At 31.6% G+C, this 13,477-nt stretch overlaps 1 protein-coding gene across 1 annotated transcript in view; it reads left to right on the forward strand.

Moving 5' to 3' along the window:
* The window catches only part of Cadps (calcium-dependent secretion activator 1), a 59,168-nt gene that overhangs the window by 11,658 nt on the left and 34,033 nt on the right, over nucleotides 1–13,477 (forward strand). The window contains exons 10-13 of the mRNA XM_085953888.1: nucleotides 216–236; nucleotides 684–860; nucleotides 4,007–4,143; nucleotides 9,817–10,007. Of these exons, the coding sequence (XP_085810014.1) occupies nucleotides 216–236; nucleotides 684–860; nucleotides 4,007–4,143; nucleotides 9,817–10,007 (526 nt within the window). The remainder of the gene's footprint in view (nucleotides 1–215; nucleotides 237–683; nucleotides 861–4,006; nucleotides 4,144–9,816; nucleotides 10,008–13,477) is intronic.

Below are 13,477 nucleotides of genomic sequence, written 5' to 3' on the forward strand. Positions count from 1 at the left end.
TAAATATGAGGGTTCATTCTTAAATTTAACGGTACATGATACTGTTAATAAAGGCATAAGTCCGAGAAATAATAAATATGGGAATAGCTCGCAACAGGTTCTAACTGACAGTGTGTTCCTACTGTTTTCATAAATTAAAGCCTACATGGTTTATTGCAATGTAAATCATAATTTTATACAACAATGTTTTTAATTTACAATATTTTTTATTTCAGCACAATTGATGGTTGGAATGGGTAAGTTATTTTTTATCATTCCTATTTCAATATGATTGTTTTAATAGATTTTTCAATAAATGAAAACATCACCTGACTTGATCTTCTTTATGGCAATATCAATTTGGAGTTATTTACACATTTTTGATCATCTGTTACAACTACAACGACTCAAATATCTATGGAGATATATATGGAGACACTTATAAACGAAGATATTTGGTTATTATTATTATCAAACGTTTATTTTTAAACATTTTCATTTTCTCATGCTATTTGTTGACAAATATTATGGTCTATTCACTCAGACCATAATGTTAGTTCTCAGCTGTACCCTCATCTTTTGAGAGGTCAACCAAGGGACAATAGACAGCGATCTTTCATCAGATTATTATTTGGTTGTGCAACATGTTTAAACAATGTTTTTGGGAAGATTACGATATATACTGCTTCTCCTTATTATCACAGAGTTAGAAGGTGGAAAATACTTCATGAATGCTGTACGAGATGGAGAATCGGTGCTGATGGGAGTGACGGATGAGAATGAATGTCACCTATGGGTTATGGCGATGTACCGAGCGACGGGACAGAGCCACAAACCGACGCCACCTACCACTAGCGATACACACATCAAGATTATGGGAGGTAAGTATTTTATTGTGCAGTGAATAGTCTTGACATTTTAATTGCAATGTGCATTACGTTATTCTGAAACAAGTGAAGTAGGTACATACCCATATTTTTAATAAATAAATTTGCGACTCCATTGTTCAGACCAGTACTTCTCAAACTGGGAGGCGAGGGCCCACGAGGGGCCCTGAGGCTCCTGCTAGGGAGCTGGGAAATATGTCAGTATTTGAAAAAAATATAAACATGTGATCACTGGATGACACCTGATACAAATCAGTCAAAATCTCGATGTCGAATTTTCACACGATCACAATATTTTATCCGATATGGATAAATAATCTACTAATTTTATTATTTTATTAATTTAATTATTTATGTAAAATATGCAATCACACCCCTCTCATTTTTTGTAGGCTGTACCTGTAATAAACTTGAAGCTACGAGGGTGGGTCAATAATTCCTTAGAAAAAAGCATTAAAACAGTTTTTATTTTTGTATTTTTTTTTTATTTCTCAACATAATCTCCTTGGAGCTCAATACACTTGGTTAGACGTTTCTCAATATTTTTTAAACCGTCAGAAAAAGAAGTTTTCGGAAGGTCCTCAAAATAAGCATTTGTCCGATCGATGACTTCTTCATTTGAAAAAAAAACGTTGTCCACTTAGCCATTTTTTTAAGTTTGGGAAAAGGAAAAAGTCACTGGGGGCTAAATCTGGCGAATACGGTGGGTGGTCGACCAATTCGAACTTCAATTCTTCAATTTTAGCCATTGATCGTAAACATGTGTGAACACGGGCATTGTCCTGATGAAAGAGGATTTTTTTCCTGTTTAAATGAGGCCGTTTTTCTTCAATTTTGTTTTTTAGCTGGTCCAATAAAGATGCATAATAATCCCCTGTTATTGTTTTTCCTTTTTCCAAATAGTCAACGAAAATAATTTCACGTGCATCCCAAAATACAGTAGCCATAACCTTACCAGCTGATTTTACGGTTTTCGCCTTCTTTGGACATGGTTTGCCTTCGCAATCCACTGCTTTGACTGTTCTTTCGTCTCGGGAGTATAGTGGTGTATCCATGTTTCATCTACAGTCACAAAGCGACGAAAAAATTCATCCGGATTGCGTTGCATGAGCGACAACAGGGCTTTAGAGGCCACCACCCTATTGCGTTTATTGTCGACTGTGAGCAAACGCGGCACCCATCTTGCAGAAATATTTTTCATGTCCAATTTGTCATGTAAAATAGAAATGACGCTACCTTTTGAGATCCCTGTAACCTCAATTATCTCACTCAACTTTAATCTTCGGTCACTTAACACCATATCGTGGATTTTATTGATCATTTCTGGTGTAGTCACCTCTACAGGACGTCCTGAGCGTGGTTCATCCTTTGTTGATGAACGACCACGTTTAAATTCATTTAACCAGTTATAAATAGTTGCAAGTGAAGGAGCAGATATGCCGTGAACTAAATCCAACTCATTTTTTATTTCCTTTGCTGTTAACCCTTTTATATTAAAATGTTTAATAACAGCTCTAAACTCAATTTTCTCCATTTTCCATTTTTCCATTTTCCACAAGCAAATTTTTTTTTTAAATGTACGAGAAACACACAACAACCCGACCAATCTGATTGAAACTTCGCAGCATACTGAATCGGTAGTGCCGCTGCATGAAAACAAACCGCTTACAGTACTAGTCGCACCACCTGTCGGCTTTTCTAAGGACTTATTGACCCACCCTCGTATTATTTTTTTTAATTTTTGCTTTACAAGCAAGTAAATGAAATGTTCTATTATTTTTAATAAAAATGTACCTGTAATAATAATTAATGGTAAATAAAGTACTGTTGGTCACTAAAGACTAAATTTTTGGGGAGGGGAGGGGACCCTCAGATTTTTCTTTTTGATTTTGGGAGCCGTGGTATGAAAAAGTTTGAGAAGCACTAGTTCAGACCATGTCTCAAGAATTGAAGACACTTAACAACGCAAAAGGATCGTTTTCAATGGACAAGAAAATAAAAGTATGGTTGGTAGTAAGTTCTAGACTGTGTAGAAAGAAACAATGCATTACTAACGCTAAGGCAACGGAGGAAGCTTGCGGCAGACATAGGAAAGTGGAGATATTTCCTTGTAGACGTAGTGCCGATCATGCAGATGATATATAAACAAACGGTAGATGAAATCCATGAAGAGATTCGTTCTTCACCTCTACTGAAAAAGTTACATTTGTTACCAATTTTATTTACCTCTCAGATACAGAACAGTTAAGATATAAATATTACATTTTTTTTTTGTTCTAGCAACACTGTGGCATTGTTCATTACTTTGTACAAAATTATTTGAATCCAAAGTGATAATAGATGGAGTTATAAATCATATTATTTCCATTACAACATTTGAGGCGTCTAATTCCAAAAAGCGATAAGTTCACACTTGGTCAAAATCGAGAAAAAATTATGCACGTATTTTTTGTATAATTTTATACAATACGTATTGATCTATAAATTCCAAAATGCGACAAAACCCTACGAAAAAAATATTTTAAGTCTCGATTTATTACAAAAAGGGCCAAGTTCCTGTTTCATATTATTTAAAGCTTGGTTGATTTCGCGCATGTTTAAGTCAACCAATGAGGGAACGTTCAATATTATAAATGGTGTCTCCCATGCTGTAGCATCTGGTAAACTCATGACAGTGCCACGGAAATATGTGCCTTATGCCGAATAAATTAAAAAGTGAGGTACAAGTAGCGCTATGTCCAATTTTATTTTGCCTATATTACATTTAAGAGTTTATCGGCTGAAACAAATTGCCATTTGGTTCTAATTTCGACATAGAATACAATAGAAAAAATAATCTTACATTAAAACAAATAATTGAAGCTTGAAACGTAAAAATGTTGTTTCCTGCAAATATCAAATTGTGGACTTGTCGCAATTAGACGCCTCATTTGATAGCAACTTTGGAACATTTCTTGGCAAATAAGCCTCAAATTAAAGCAAAAGTGTAAAGTTTACAACAAATAAACCTACAATTCAAAATAATTTGCCACTACTATCAGATTTACTACATTATTATAAAGACTCCATCTTCATAGAAGAAGATTTTTCTTCAACATTTTTATTTGAATGACCTGCAAAATGGACTTGTGATGTTTCAGATGCAGACAAGGCGAGAAAGCACGGAATGGAGGATTACATTCAGGCCGATCCCTGCACGTATGACCACGCAACGCTCTTCTCAACCTTACAAACGCTCACCCTAAAATACAGACTCAACGATCCATATTGTTCTCTGGTAAAAACAACACCAATTTTATTAATGCTACTTCTTCGATATAAATTCTTCATTTGTACATTTAGTTTTACTTCTTCATATTCTTTTGTTGTTATTAAAATTATGTATTATGTCTCATGACATGTGATTTTTACAATATTTTTTTTACCCATAAACAATTCCTTTAAAGGGGAAACTTGACAAATATGCATAATAATATATAAGACTAGTTTCCAGTAAGTGTTACTGCCACCATTTTGGAAAATAGTGGCCATTTGAAAAAATTTAAGACTTTTACAAAAAAAATACGTAATGCTTGAGATGCACAATGAACTAAAAATATTTTTTTTTATTCTACATCTCGATAATTTTATTGTCCTTCGGCTTTTATTTGATTTTTTTTTAGAATCTAAAAATCGTCCGCCATTTTCTAAGATGGCGACCATAGCACAGCATGTGTGTTGATTTTTAGTTTATCATTAATGGGCACATTCAAAGTCATCATTTTTTCCTGATAAGTGGTTATTTTTACCTAATATGAACTAGTACGACCTACCATAAACACTAAATTTAATACAAATGTTTAAAAGTATTTTTCATCTAACGATATACAAATGTTAGATTGTCCGCTTGAGGGCGACAACTATGTTCAACCAAATTGCTTCGCGTGTTGATATATTCCACTTGCGTGACGGTAAGTTTAGGTGGACGCTATTTTATAAATTCAATACCTTAGCAGACTCAGCGTACTTCTTTGAACTTCTATAGATGTATAATAATTGTATTTTCAGTGCTTTTGTATATTATGTTCTCTTTTTATATTTTCCTTTTTATCGCTTTATTACTTTTTTTTTCTTCATTATAATAATGTATCGTGTCATGTTGTGAACATCTTAAACTTATACTTTGTAATGTCCACTAGGTATATGTTAAAAAATAAATAAATTGAAATTCAATTCAAAAGTCATTCATAAGTTTTGGTTTCGAATACCATCTAATAACATATTTTTACATGTTGTTTTTTTAACCCATTCGCTGCGGATCTTTTAATTAATATTTATTTACCACATTTAAATAACATGCTAATTAAAAAAAACAGATTTGGCAGAATTGGGGGTCGATCCCCCATAAGTATTTTTCCCACCATATATTTATTTTACACCTACTGATAATAAAAAAATTCTAAGTGTAAAAAATTAATTCGCTGTCCTGTTAACACAACCCATTAAGGTGATGTCTCTAGGTAAAGTTGTTATCGAAAAATAGCTAGAAAAGTTTATTAATCGGTAAATATATATTCAAAAGTAATGAGAAAAATAAAATAAAAAATTAAGATGTATCGTGGAGTTCTATATACCAAAAATACGTGTCAAATTCGGTACATTTCTATCGGGTGGTAAGAATGAATGACATAAGATTTATTATCAAAATTACGATAAAAATGTACGTAAATCTATTACCTAGGGAAACGCTGAACGTTAATTGGAATTTATTATATCCTTATATCTTTTTTTTCAAATTTAAAAAACATCGATTTAGAGGTTAGAAAGCATGCAATTAAAATCGAAACATCTCGGTTCAGACGTAATTTATCGCAAAAAGCGCTTAGCGTTTCTATTAAAAATATTATTTAATAATTTTTAGGCTAGTTATTTAAATTTAATCTTGTATTTTTGTATATTAACGAATCGATTGTAAATAAAATGAATATTTGACAAGACTTTATCGACATATGCTGCTAACGCGGAAATAAATCGAACTATTTTTGAAACAGAACTTGCATAGATTAAAAAATACATACACACACACATACATTGAAAATAAAGGTTCGCCAGGTACGAAGACAAAAACTGTGTTAATTCTGCTGTCAATAATTTTTGTTTGCGATATTGGAGCATATGTCAATGGACTACATATATCAACCTCCACTTTCTGAAATAGTGTTGTGTAATTATTTCAGATATTTATTACTGTTTTGACGTACCTACCTTTTATAAAGCGATTTTAAAATAAATATAGTTTCATAATAATATAAAGAAAGCATACGAGCGAAAATGCCTAAGATACTTCTGACACACATCAAATTTAATCTTTGTCTAGTAACTGTACAATTTATCCATATTTATGTTAAGTGTTTAAAATGTTATAAGTAAAAAAAAAATCGTCTATTCACGTGGTAGTCGCGAAAATTATGAACAATATACAATGTTAAAAATAATAAGAATTGTTAAAATTTCTAGTCACAATATTATTCAAAGACAAATTAACCCGATCAAAACAGCCTCGACAAACTTCCACTTCACTAACTTTTGTTCTATATGTTTATCCTGGATACAGCGGCAAACACATTTTGAAAATAGCCGATATACTGGATTATTTGTTAGTTTGGGTTAGTTTAAGTTAGATTAGGTAATCCTAACAAATAATCCAGTATATAGGCTATTTTCAAAATGTCTTTGCCGCTGTATCCAGGATAACCGACTTGTACCCTAACTTTAATTACATACATACTATTGTACTATATTTGGGCCATCAAAAGTTCATTCCTGTCTACGGCCTTAAAATTATTATCTACGTGCCTATATAACTGTATGCCGTCCTGTCAAAAAGTGGAGGTTGATAATTTAGTATGTAGAAAATAGAAGTTATTATTAGTCTCCATAAAATATAGGGTAAACAATTCAGTGAATGAACACATAAGAGGTGAATTTGAAAATAAATTAAATTAAAAACGATTAAATGAACTAAGAAAATTATAACAATAGGTAGGTACAATAAATTGTGTATAACCGTGGTATTACTAATTTTATGCCGTGATGCTTTGATAGTTGAACTTTTCATAATATTTGGATCACTATTTAGTTGCTCATTTATCTGCTAAATCATAAAGTCGTAAATATTGTTTTTTTATGAAGCAATCATAAATACAAAAAATTAAGATCTACTTTTCAATCATAGTAGATACCTAGGAATATGGTATAGGTGTTGATAATTTTTAATTATTTATTCGAGATCTTCAGGGAATTACAAAAGTCCACACCTAGAAAGCACTGGGCCAATAAGGTTTCTTTTTATATCTCCAAATCCATTTCACTTACACATTTATAGGTAAAATAAATAAAACTATCTTTTATTTTATCTTGCACTGTTCTTTAAAATCGACATTAGATTTTTTCAAACGTTCTGTCTTTTTCTTAGAATATTATGTAATCAGTGGTGCACTTACTTCAAATTATAAATTTTTTTCTTACGTTTTACAATTTTTTTTTTAATTTGTCACTTATTTTGTCCTTGGGTTTGCTTATCAAGATTTGTTCGCATGTTTATTTACGTTTTTTCTTACCTCCAACTTCTTTTTTATTCAATTCGTTGCGTGTCTTACTTTATTCTTATCTCAGATATAGTTAGTTAGTTAATACAAACTGTCCACTCTGTGGAGGCCCATATGAACCCATTAGGATCGGACATGGTTGAAACGAAATGAATTGGGATGTCTATATAATATCGACATTGTCATAATTATAACTACAGTCGAACTCGGTTATTACAATCTCGGACATAGCGAGATCTCGGATGTAATGAGGAAACAGTCGTTGACATTTGGTATATGATTTTCTCCGTACATTTTTATTCACTGTTATAACGAGATACTTATCGGATATACCGAGCTAAAATACTGGTAATGTGTTGATCGTTTAAAGACATTTCGACCGTAAGCAATAAAATCCGATCGGACAGGATACCGCCGGGGACAGATTACGTTTATGACACTAGTTAAGTGTCTAATTGAGCCGTTGCCCGGAATAACGTTGTATCCAACAATATTCTTGTTTTGAGAAAAATGGAAAAAAATAAACCAGTTATGTTTTGTTACATTTTATATTTTAAATACAATAAACATACAATTATTAAGAGTTTTTAATGTAAAGTGGCGAAGAAAGGCAATTAAATTTGGATTTATTACAAAAAAATATAGTAAATTAGTGGAAAAATGTTGTATATGAAAATTTCACATACAACATTATTCCACAAAATGTATTTTATTCATTCTGCTTCACTGAATAGTGCCTTAAAAAAGGCAACATGCTCATCTAACATGAATTCACACATGTCATTGAGGTCTTTGAGCTTAGAATTATCTTCGTCTGCTTTCTGAACATAGCGTCCGACATTCGACTCTCAATACATGAGACGAGATGATGACTTTGTCCATTGTGATTCAGTAACCTGAATGCTAATTGAATATTTGTCTTGATATTAAAATCGAGAACACATCCCGGATTAAATTTTTTTTGGCACAAACGCGACCTTGCAAAATAGAACTAGGAACGATTAAAAAAAATTGAAACGGTATTAGATTAAGTTACAATATATAGAGCACTATAATGCCAGCATTATTATCAAACAACATTTCCAATAACAATATGGATAAATCAATTGAATACAATCGATTAATGTTCGACATATTAATAATATGTCGAACGTAATAATTTTTTTCATGAGATCAACAGAACTGTCAAATGGTATACAACATTATTCCACAAAACTGTTTCGACGGGTAAATTGCAGGCTTAATAATATTTTTTTCTGGATAAATACTCTTTTCCTACATCCTTCAGCTTCCTAGCTTTGATATTTGTCCAGTTTAAAACATTAGATGTCCGTTTTCTTCCTTTATTCAAGTGAATTATACCACGCTCCGTGATATTGACGGATGGCGACGCCATTTTGACAATAGCATATACAACGTTCTTCCACAAACCAATAACTTTAAACTGCTGCCACAAGCCTAAATATTTTTTCTTTGCCATACTACCTACCTTAAACGATGCATAAAAACATACCCAACATTATTCCATCAATAACTCAACATTAACATTTTTGTTGGATACAACATTATTCCGGGCAACGGCTCAATTGTTGTTTTCGCCGACAATAAAAATACCTATTCTCTGATATAACGAGTACCGCTTATAACGAGCACATTCAGCCGGTCCAACCTTCCTAGTAATAACCAAGTACAACTGTATATTCCTTATTTTGTTTAATAATAATTCGAATGGCATTTATTTGCTATTCATTTCATATCATTCTTTTATTCCACCTCTAGTAGAAATTCAATGTAATTGTCAATTGTACAAGATTAAACTCAATCTTATAAACATTTGTACTTAAATGTTCATTTACTACTATAAATGAATTTTACTGTAGAAAAATATTTATATTAATTCGTATTGACAACGTAAAAAAATCTGGTTCATTGACTGGACAGGATACCCTTGTATTGCCACTGTAAAAAAAACTACGGTAAACAAAATGTAAAAATCATAAACACTTTAAATCAAATCAAATAGACATGTTAGAATTGTAAATATTTTATGGGAAAATATTAATTGTAAATATTTTTACATAGGTAAGTAAATATATAATAAATTTAAATGCATTTTTATCAAGCTTATGATTTTTAATATGTGGCGACACACAATATTTTATTTTATATTTTATTGCCATCTGGTTGCGATCGACGAAAGTTTTTAGTAACACATTTTTAGAAATTCATGGTAGATGCCTGTAGATGCCTTTAGATGGCGTTGAAGTCACATTTGATCGTAAATTGAGGCAAAGAATTCGCCTTAAATCAAATGTCAACTATTATAGAAAAATGTAGCATATGTTTATTTTTGTGTTTTGCAGGGCTGGTTCTCACCGGGCCAAGTTTTTGTGCTGGACGAGTACTGTGCACGTTACGGCGTACGAGGATGCTACCGTCACCTATGCTACCTGTCAGACCTGCTGGAAACGGCGCAGGCCGGCTCCCAAACCATTGACCCAACGCTCATCCATTATTCATTTGCGTTCTGTGCGTCACACGTACACGGCAATAGGTGAGTGACCGTGTTATTCTTCCGAGGACCGCGGTTTCGAATCCGAGACCACACCGAATCTGCATATTAACCGACGATGTATCTGCGGCTTACAAGATGAAGCATAAGTCACGCTTTCTGCAATCGTGCGTTACAGATCCATTACAATATTAACATAATGTACACCCATGAAGATTCTTTGAAGTGAAATATGTTATAATATAAAATATTTTATTGACCTGGTGCTAAACTGGAATTATGACAATTTAATACACTTATGAACATGTTTTTATAATATTTACTTTACAATTCAATGAAGATGACATAATATTTACCTCCTGTGAATATGGGTCCGTCTTAGATTATCATTGTTTATGGATCAGTGGTTCTCATGTGCGGCCACCGACACCATTTTCAGTATTTAATTTAATTAACTGGGCCAACGTTAAATATGCGTTATGGGAAATGAGTCATGACCAAGTACTTAAAAACCATTTTAATAATACCACAGTTGAAAAATTTTGATCGAAGTTATACGTTGACCAAAAATAAAGCCAATTCAAAGAATTGGCAACAATTGCTTTATTAATATTGTCGATTTTTCCTACTACTGTATACTGTGAAAGATTATTCATGCACTTCATAAAAAATAAATATCGAAGCCAGTTGACAGATGTAAACTTAGAAGCAGCCATGCGGCTCGCATTGGAAAAAAGGAGTATTGAGGAATTTCCATTTGCATTATTTTTAAATCAATACATATGTACTAAAATGTCCAAATGTCTTTTATTAAATGGACTTGTCTATAAATAAATTGATCCAGTTTTTTAGTAAATAAAATTTAGCTTTAATTTTTTCAATAATAACAACAGTGAAATTTGGTGCGGCCACAGTTAAATTTCACGTGAGAACCACTGGTATGGATAATATAGTAGGTACAAAATTTAAGTAGTACATATTGATGTATAATTAGTATAGCTGATTTCTTCAGGTTTTTTATTAAAAAATCATTTCAAATCACAATTTTCGAATTACAGCTAAAATTAATTTTATCTGATTAATAGTAGATAAAAAATTCGTATTATGGCGAGGGTGTATGACTGTACCCCTAAATATTATTATCTAACAGAACACATAATACCATAATTCAAATCATACACTCTATACAAATTTTATTTTATTATCTTTTTTCGAATGCCACATTTTATCTAGGTATGCACTATGCACTTATTATAATGATAATCCTTCTACCCTTTAAATAATTTAATATAAAAAAAAAATCGTATTTGGTCTAAATAGTGTTAAAATAATATGAAATAATTACCTTCTTACTCAGTTCTTGCACTAGGTATGTATATTTCCAAAGAATGAAAATGGGTATTGATTTCATATGCCGATGTAAAAAATCATGCTAATCATTGCATATACCAACAGATCAGGAAGTATTTAAACCACTCGAAGGTTTCTAATTTTTCCTCTTCATTGTCCATTCTGCCGCTCTGCTTTTCCGTCTGATATTATTACGATAATATCGAAAACGGAATAATGGACTTACATGCTTTATTTTCTAAGGTACAGATATGAACATATGAATATTTGGCGTGAGCTCTGATTTAAGATAAACTGGGCCTTTGAATATTAACTTGGCGCCTTATTCCTTCTACGGGTCGGCGACAACCAAATAAGAAAGTACTTTCTGTCTTGGTTTTGGATGTGTCGTGCAAGAACGTCTTAACGACCTACAGAACCACTAAAGTCCTTTATGAAGTACTATTCTATTACTTTTTATTGAAATCATCTGATAAAGCTCATCGTATTCTTTCATTTAAATTTTTTTAAATGGAAATAGTCATAATGACGCATTCATTTATTGTTATAACTGAATAATTAATATCGGTAATTCGGTTACTAAAATTTGTAATTTTAATAACTTTTGTTCCACAATTTACTTATTACATTGACTTATATAAAAAAAAAGCAATATTGCAGTTTTTTGATACACACAGATAAATAAATGATTGTATCAGTAGTTCATGTGCACATATTATGTTCATAGGACTATGACTAACCATGGATAATATCATGCCATGTCCACACTGGCAACAAGTTGTTGGCATCCTCATTAAATTTCATGACATTTCATGAGAATTAGACAATAAAGTCTATATGAAAAACGTAATTTGTAAGTTAACTGATTACTGCTATTTCGGATAGATAGTTGACGTCCCTGTAATTTGGATTTTATGATTGGGATTGTGAGTTAACTCATTCTTGCATAACAACATTCATGTGAGAACCATAGAAGAATTAGTATGTATTCTTTTTTGGTCTTTTCTGGTAGTATGTTCACTTCCCAAATAGTGACTGTTGCCAGTTCGCACATTTATTATTTTATTCATAATAATTCAAAATCAAATAGACAAATAAACAAACTTTCTTCTTCTAGACTTCGATACTAATAATACTTATCTGGAATGAATTCGTGGAAAATACTATTCAAAATTGATAAAACCTTATGGTATAAAGGTAAGTTCAGAGAGGGGGCTATGTCATTCATCCACAGAACTTCAACATTTAACACATAGATTTGAAATCTATACACGAATTATCAAACTGACTTTGGAGTTGTACAATATACTTACATACTATTTGGGTTATGTAAATAAATATAGTGACCGTCGTATTAGAGTGCGTAAACACTGGTTTTTCATACGAGGGGTTCCGAGTTCGATTCCCAGATTCATTATCTTCTCAAGCCTGTGTGCATCTGTGATGTGTTTCACTACAGTAATCAAACCTTCACCAAGCCGTAAAGCATAGTATTTTGTTGAAATATTAATGCATTAAGATTTAATAAATGTCATTCATTTACCATTTTATTTGAGGGTATAAATGTATAAATTTACTATTACATAGCATGCACATTGTCCAATCACATTAATATCACATATTATTCACCACATATGAAATTGTTTTAATTTTATTAAAGTTGTTTCATTTATCTTATAAGCATTAAGTAACACACTTCTCATAAAATTAAAACAATATAGTTTGCTTGGGGTGAATATAAGTGATTACGAAGTGATTTTTACATATACACTGAAAATGGACCGCCGCAAAATATTTAAGTACAGAAACTATTGAAAATATTATATTTAATGATCTTAATTTATTAGGAATTACTGGAGTTATTAAAAAATATGAAATCAAATAAATCTTATTAGTAGTGATTCTTCTTCTTTATTAAATAAAGTATCCAAATTGAGTTTCTTAATAGAAATTTCAAACAGAACAAAAACATGAAAACAATATAGTACTTATATCAGAAAGACATAGCTCTCTCTCTTTTACCAGACCTTTTAATTATGACTATAATAAATAGTTCCTAAAGCTTATTTTATTCATGAGTTAATTTTCTTTTCTACAATGAAAGCACAAAAATAATCGACGGTAAGTGAAAAATTCGCATTCGCTTCTTGCTGAAAGTAGGC

This window comes from Rhyacophila brunnea, unplaced genomic scaffold, assembly GCF_057557595.1.
Source record: "Rhyacophila brunnea isolate RB1 unplaced genomic scaffold, BYU_Rbru_1.0 scaffold_4, whole genome shotgun sequence".
Lineage (NCBI taxonomy): Eukaryota > Metazoa > Arthropoda > Insecta > Trichoptera > Rhyacophilidae > Rhyacophila > Rhyacophila brunnea.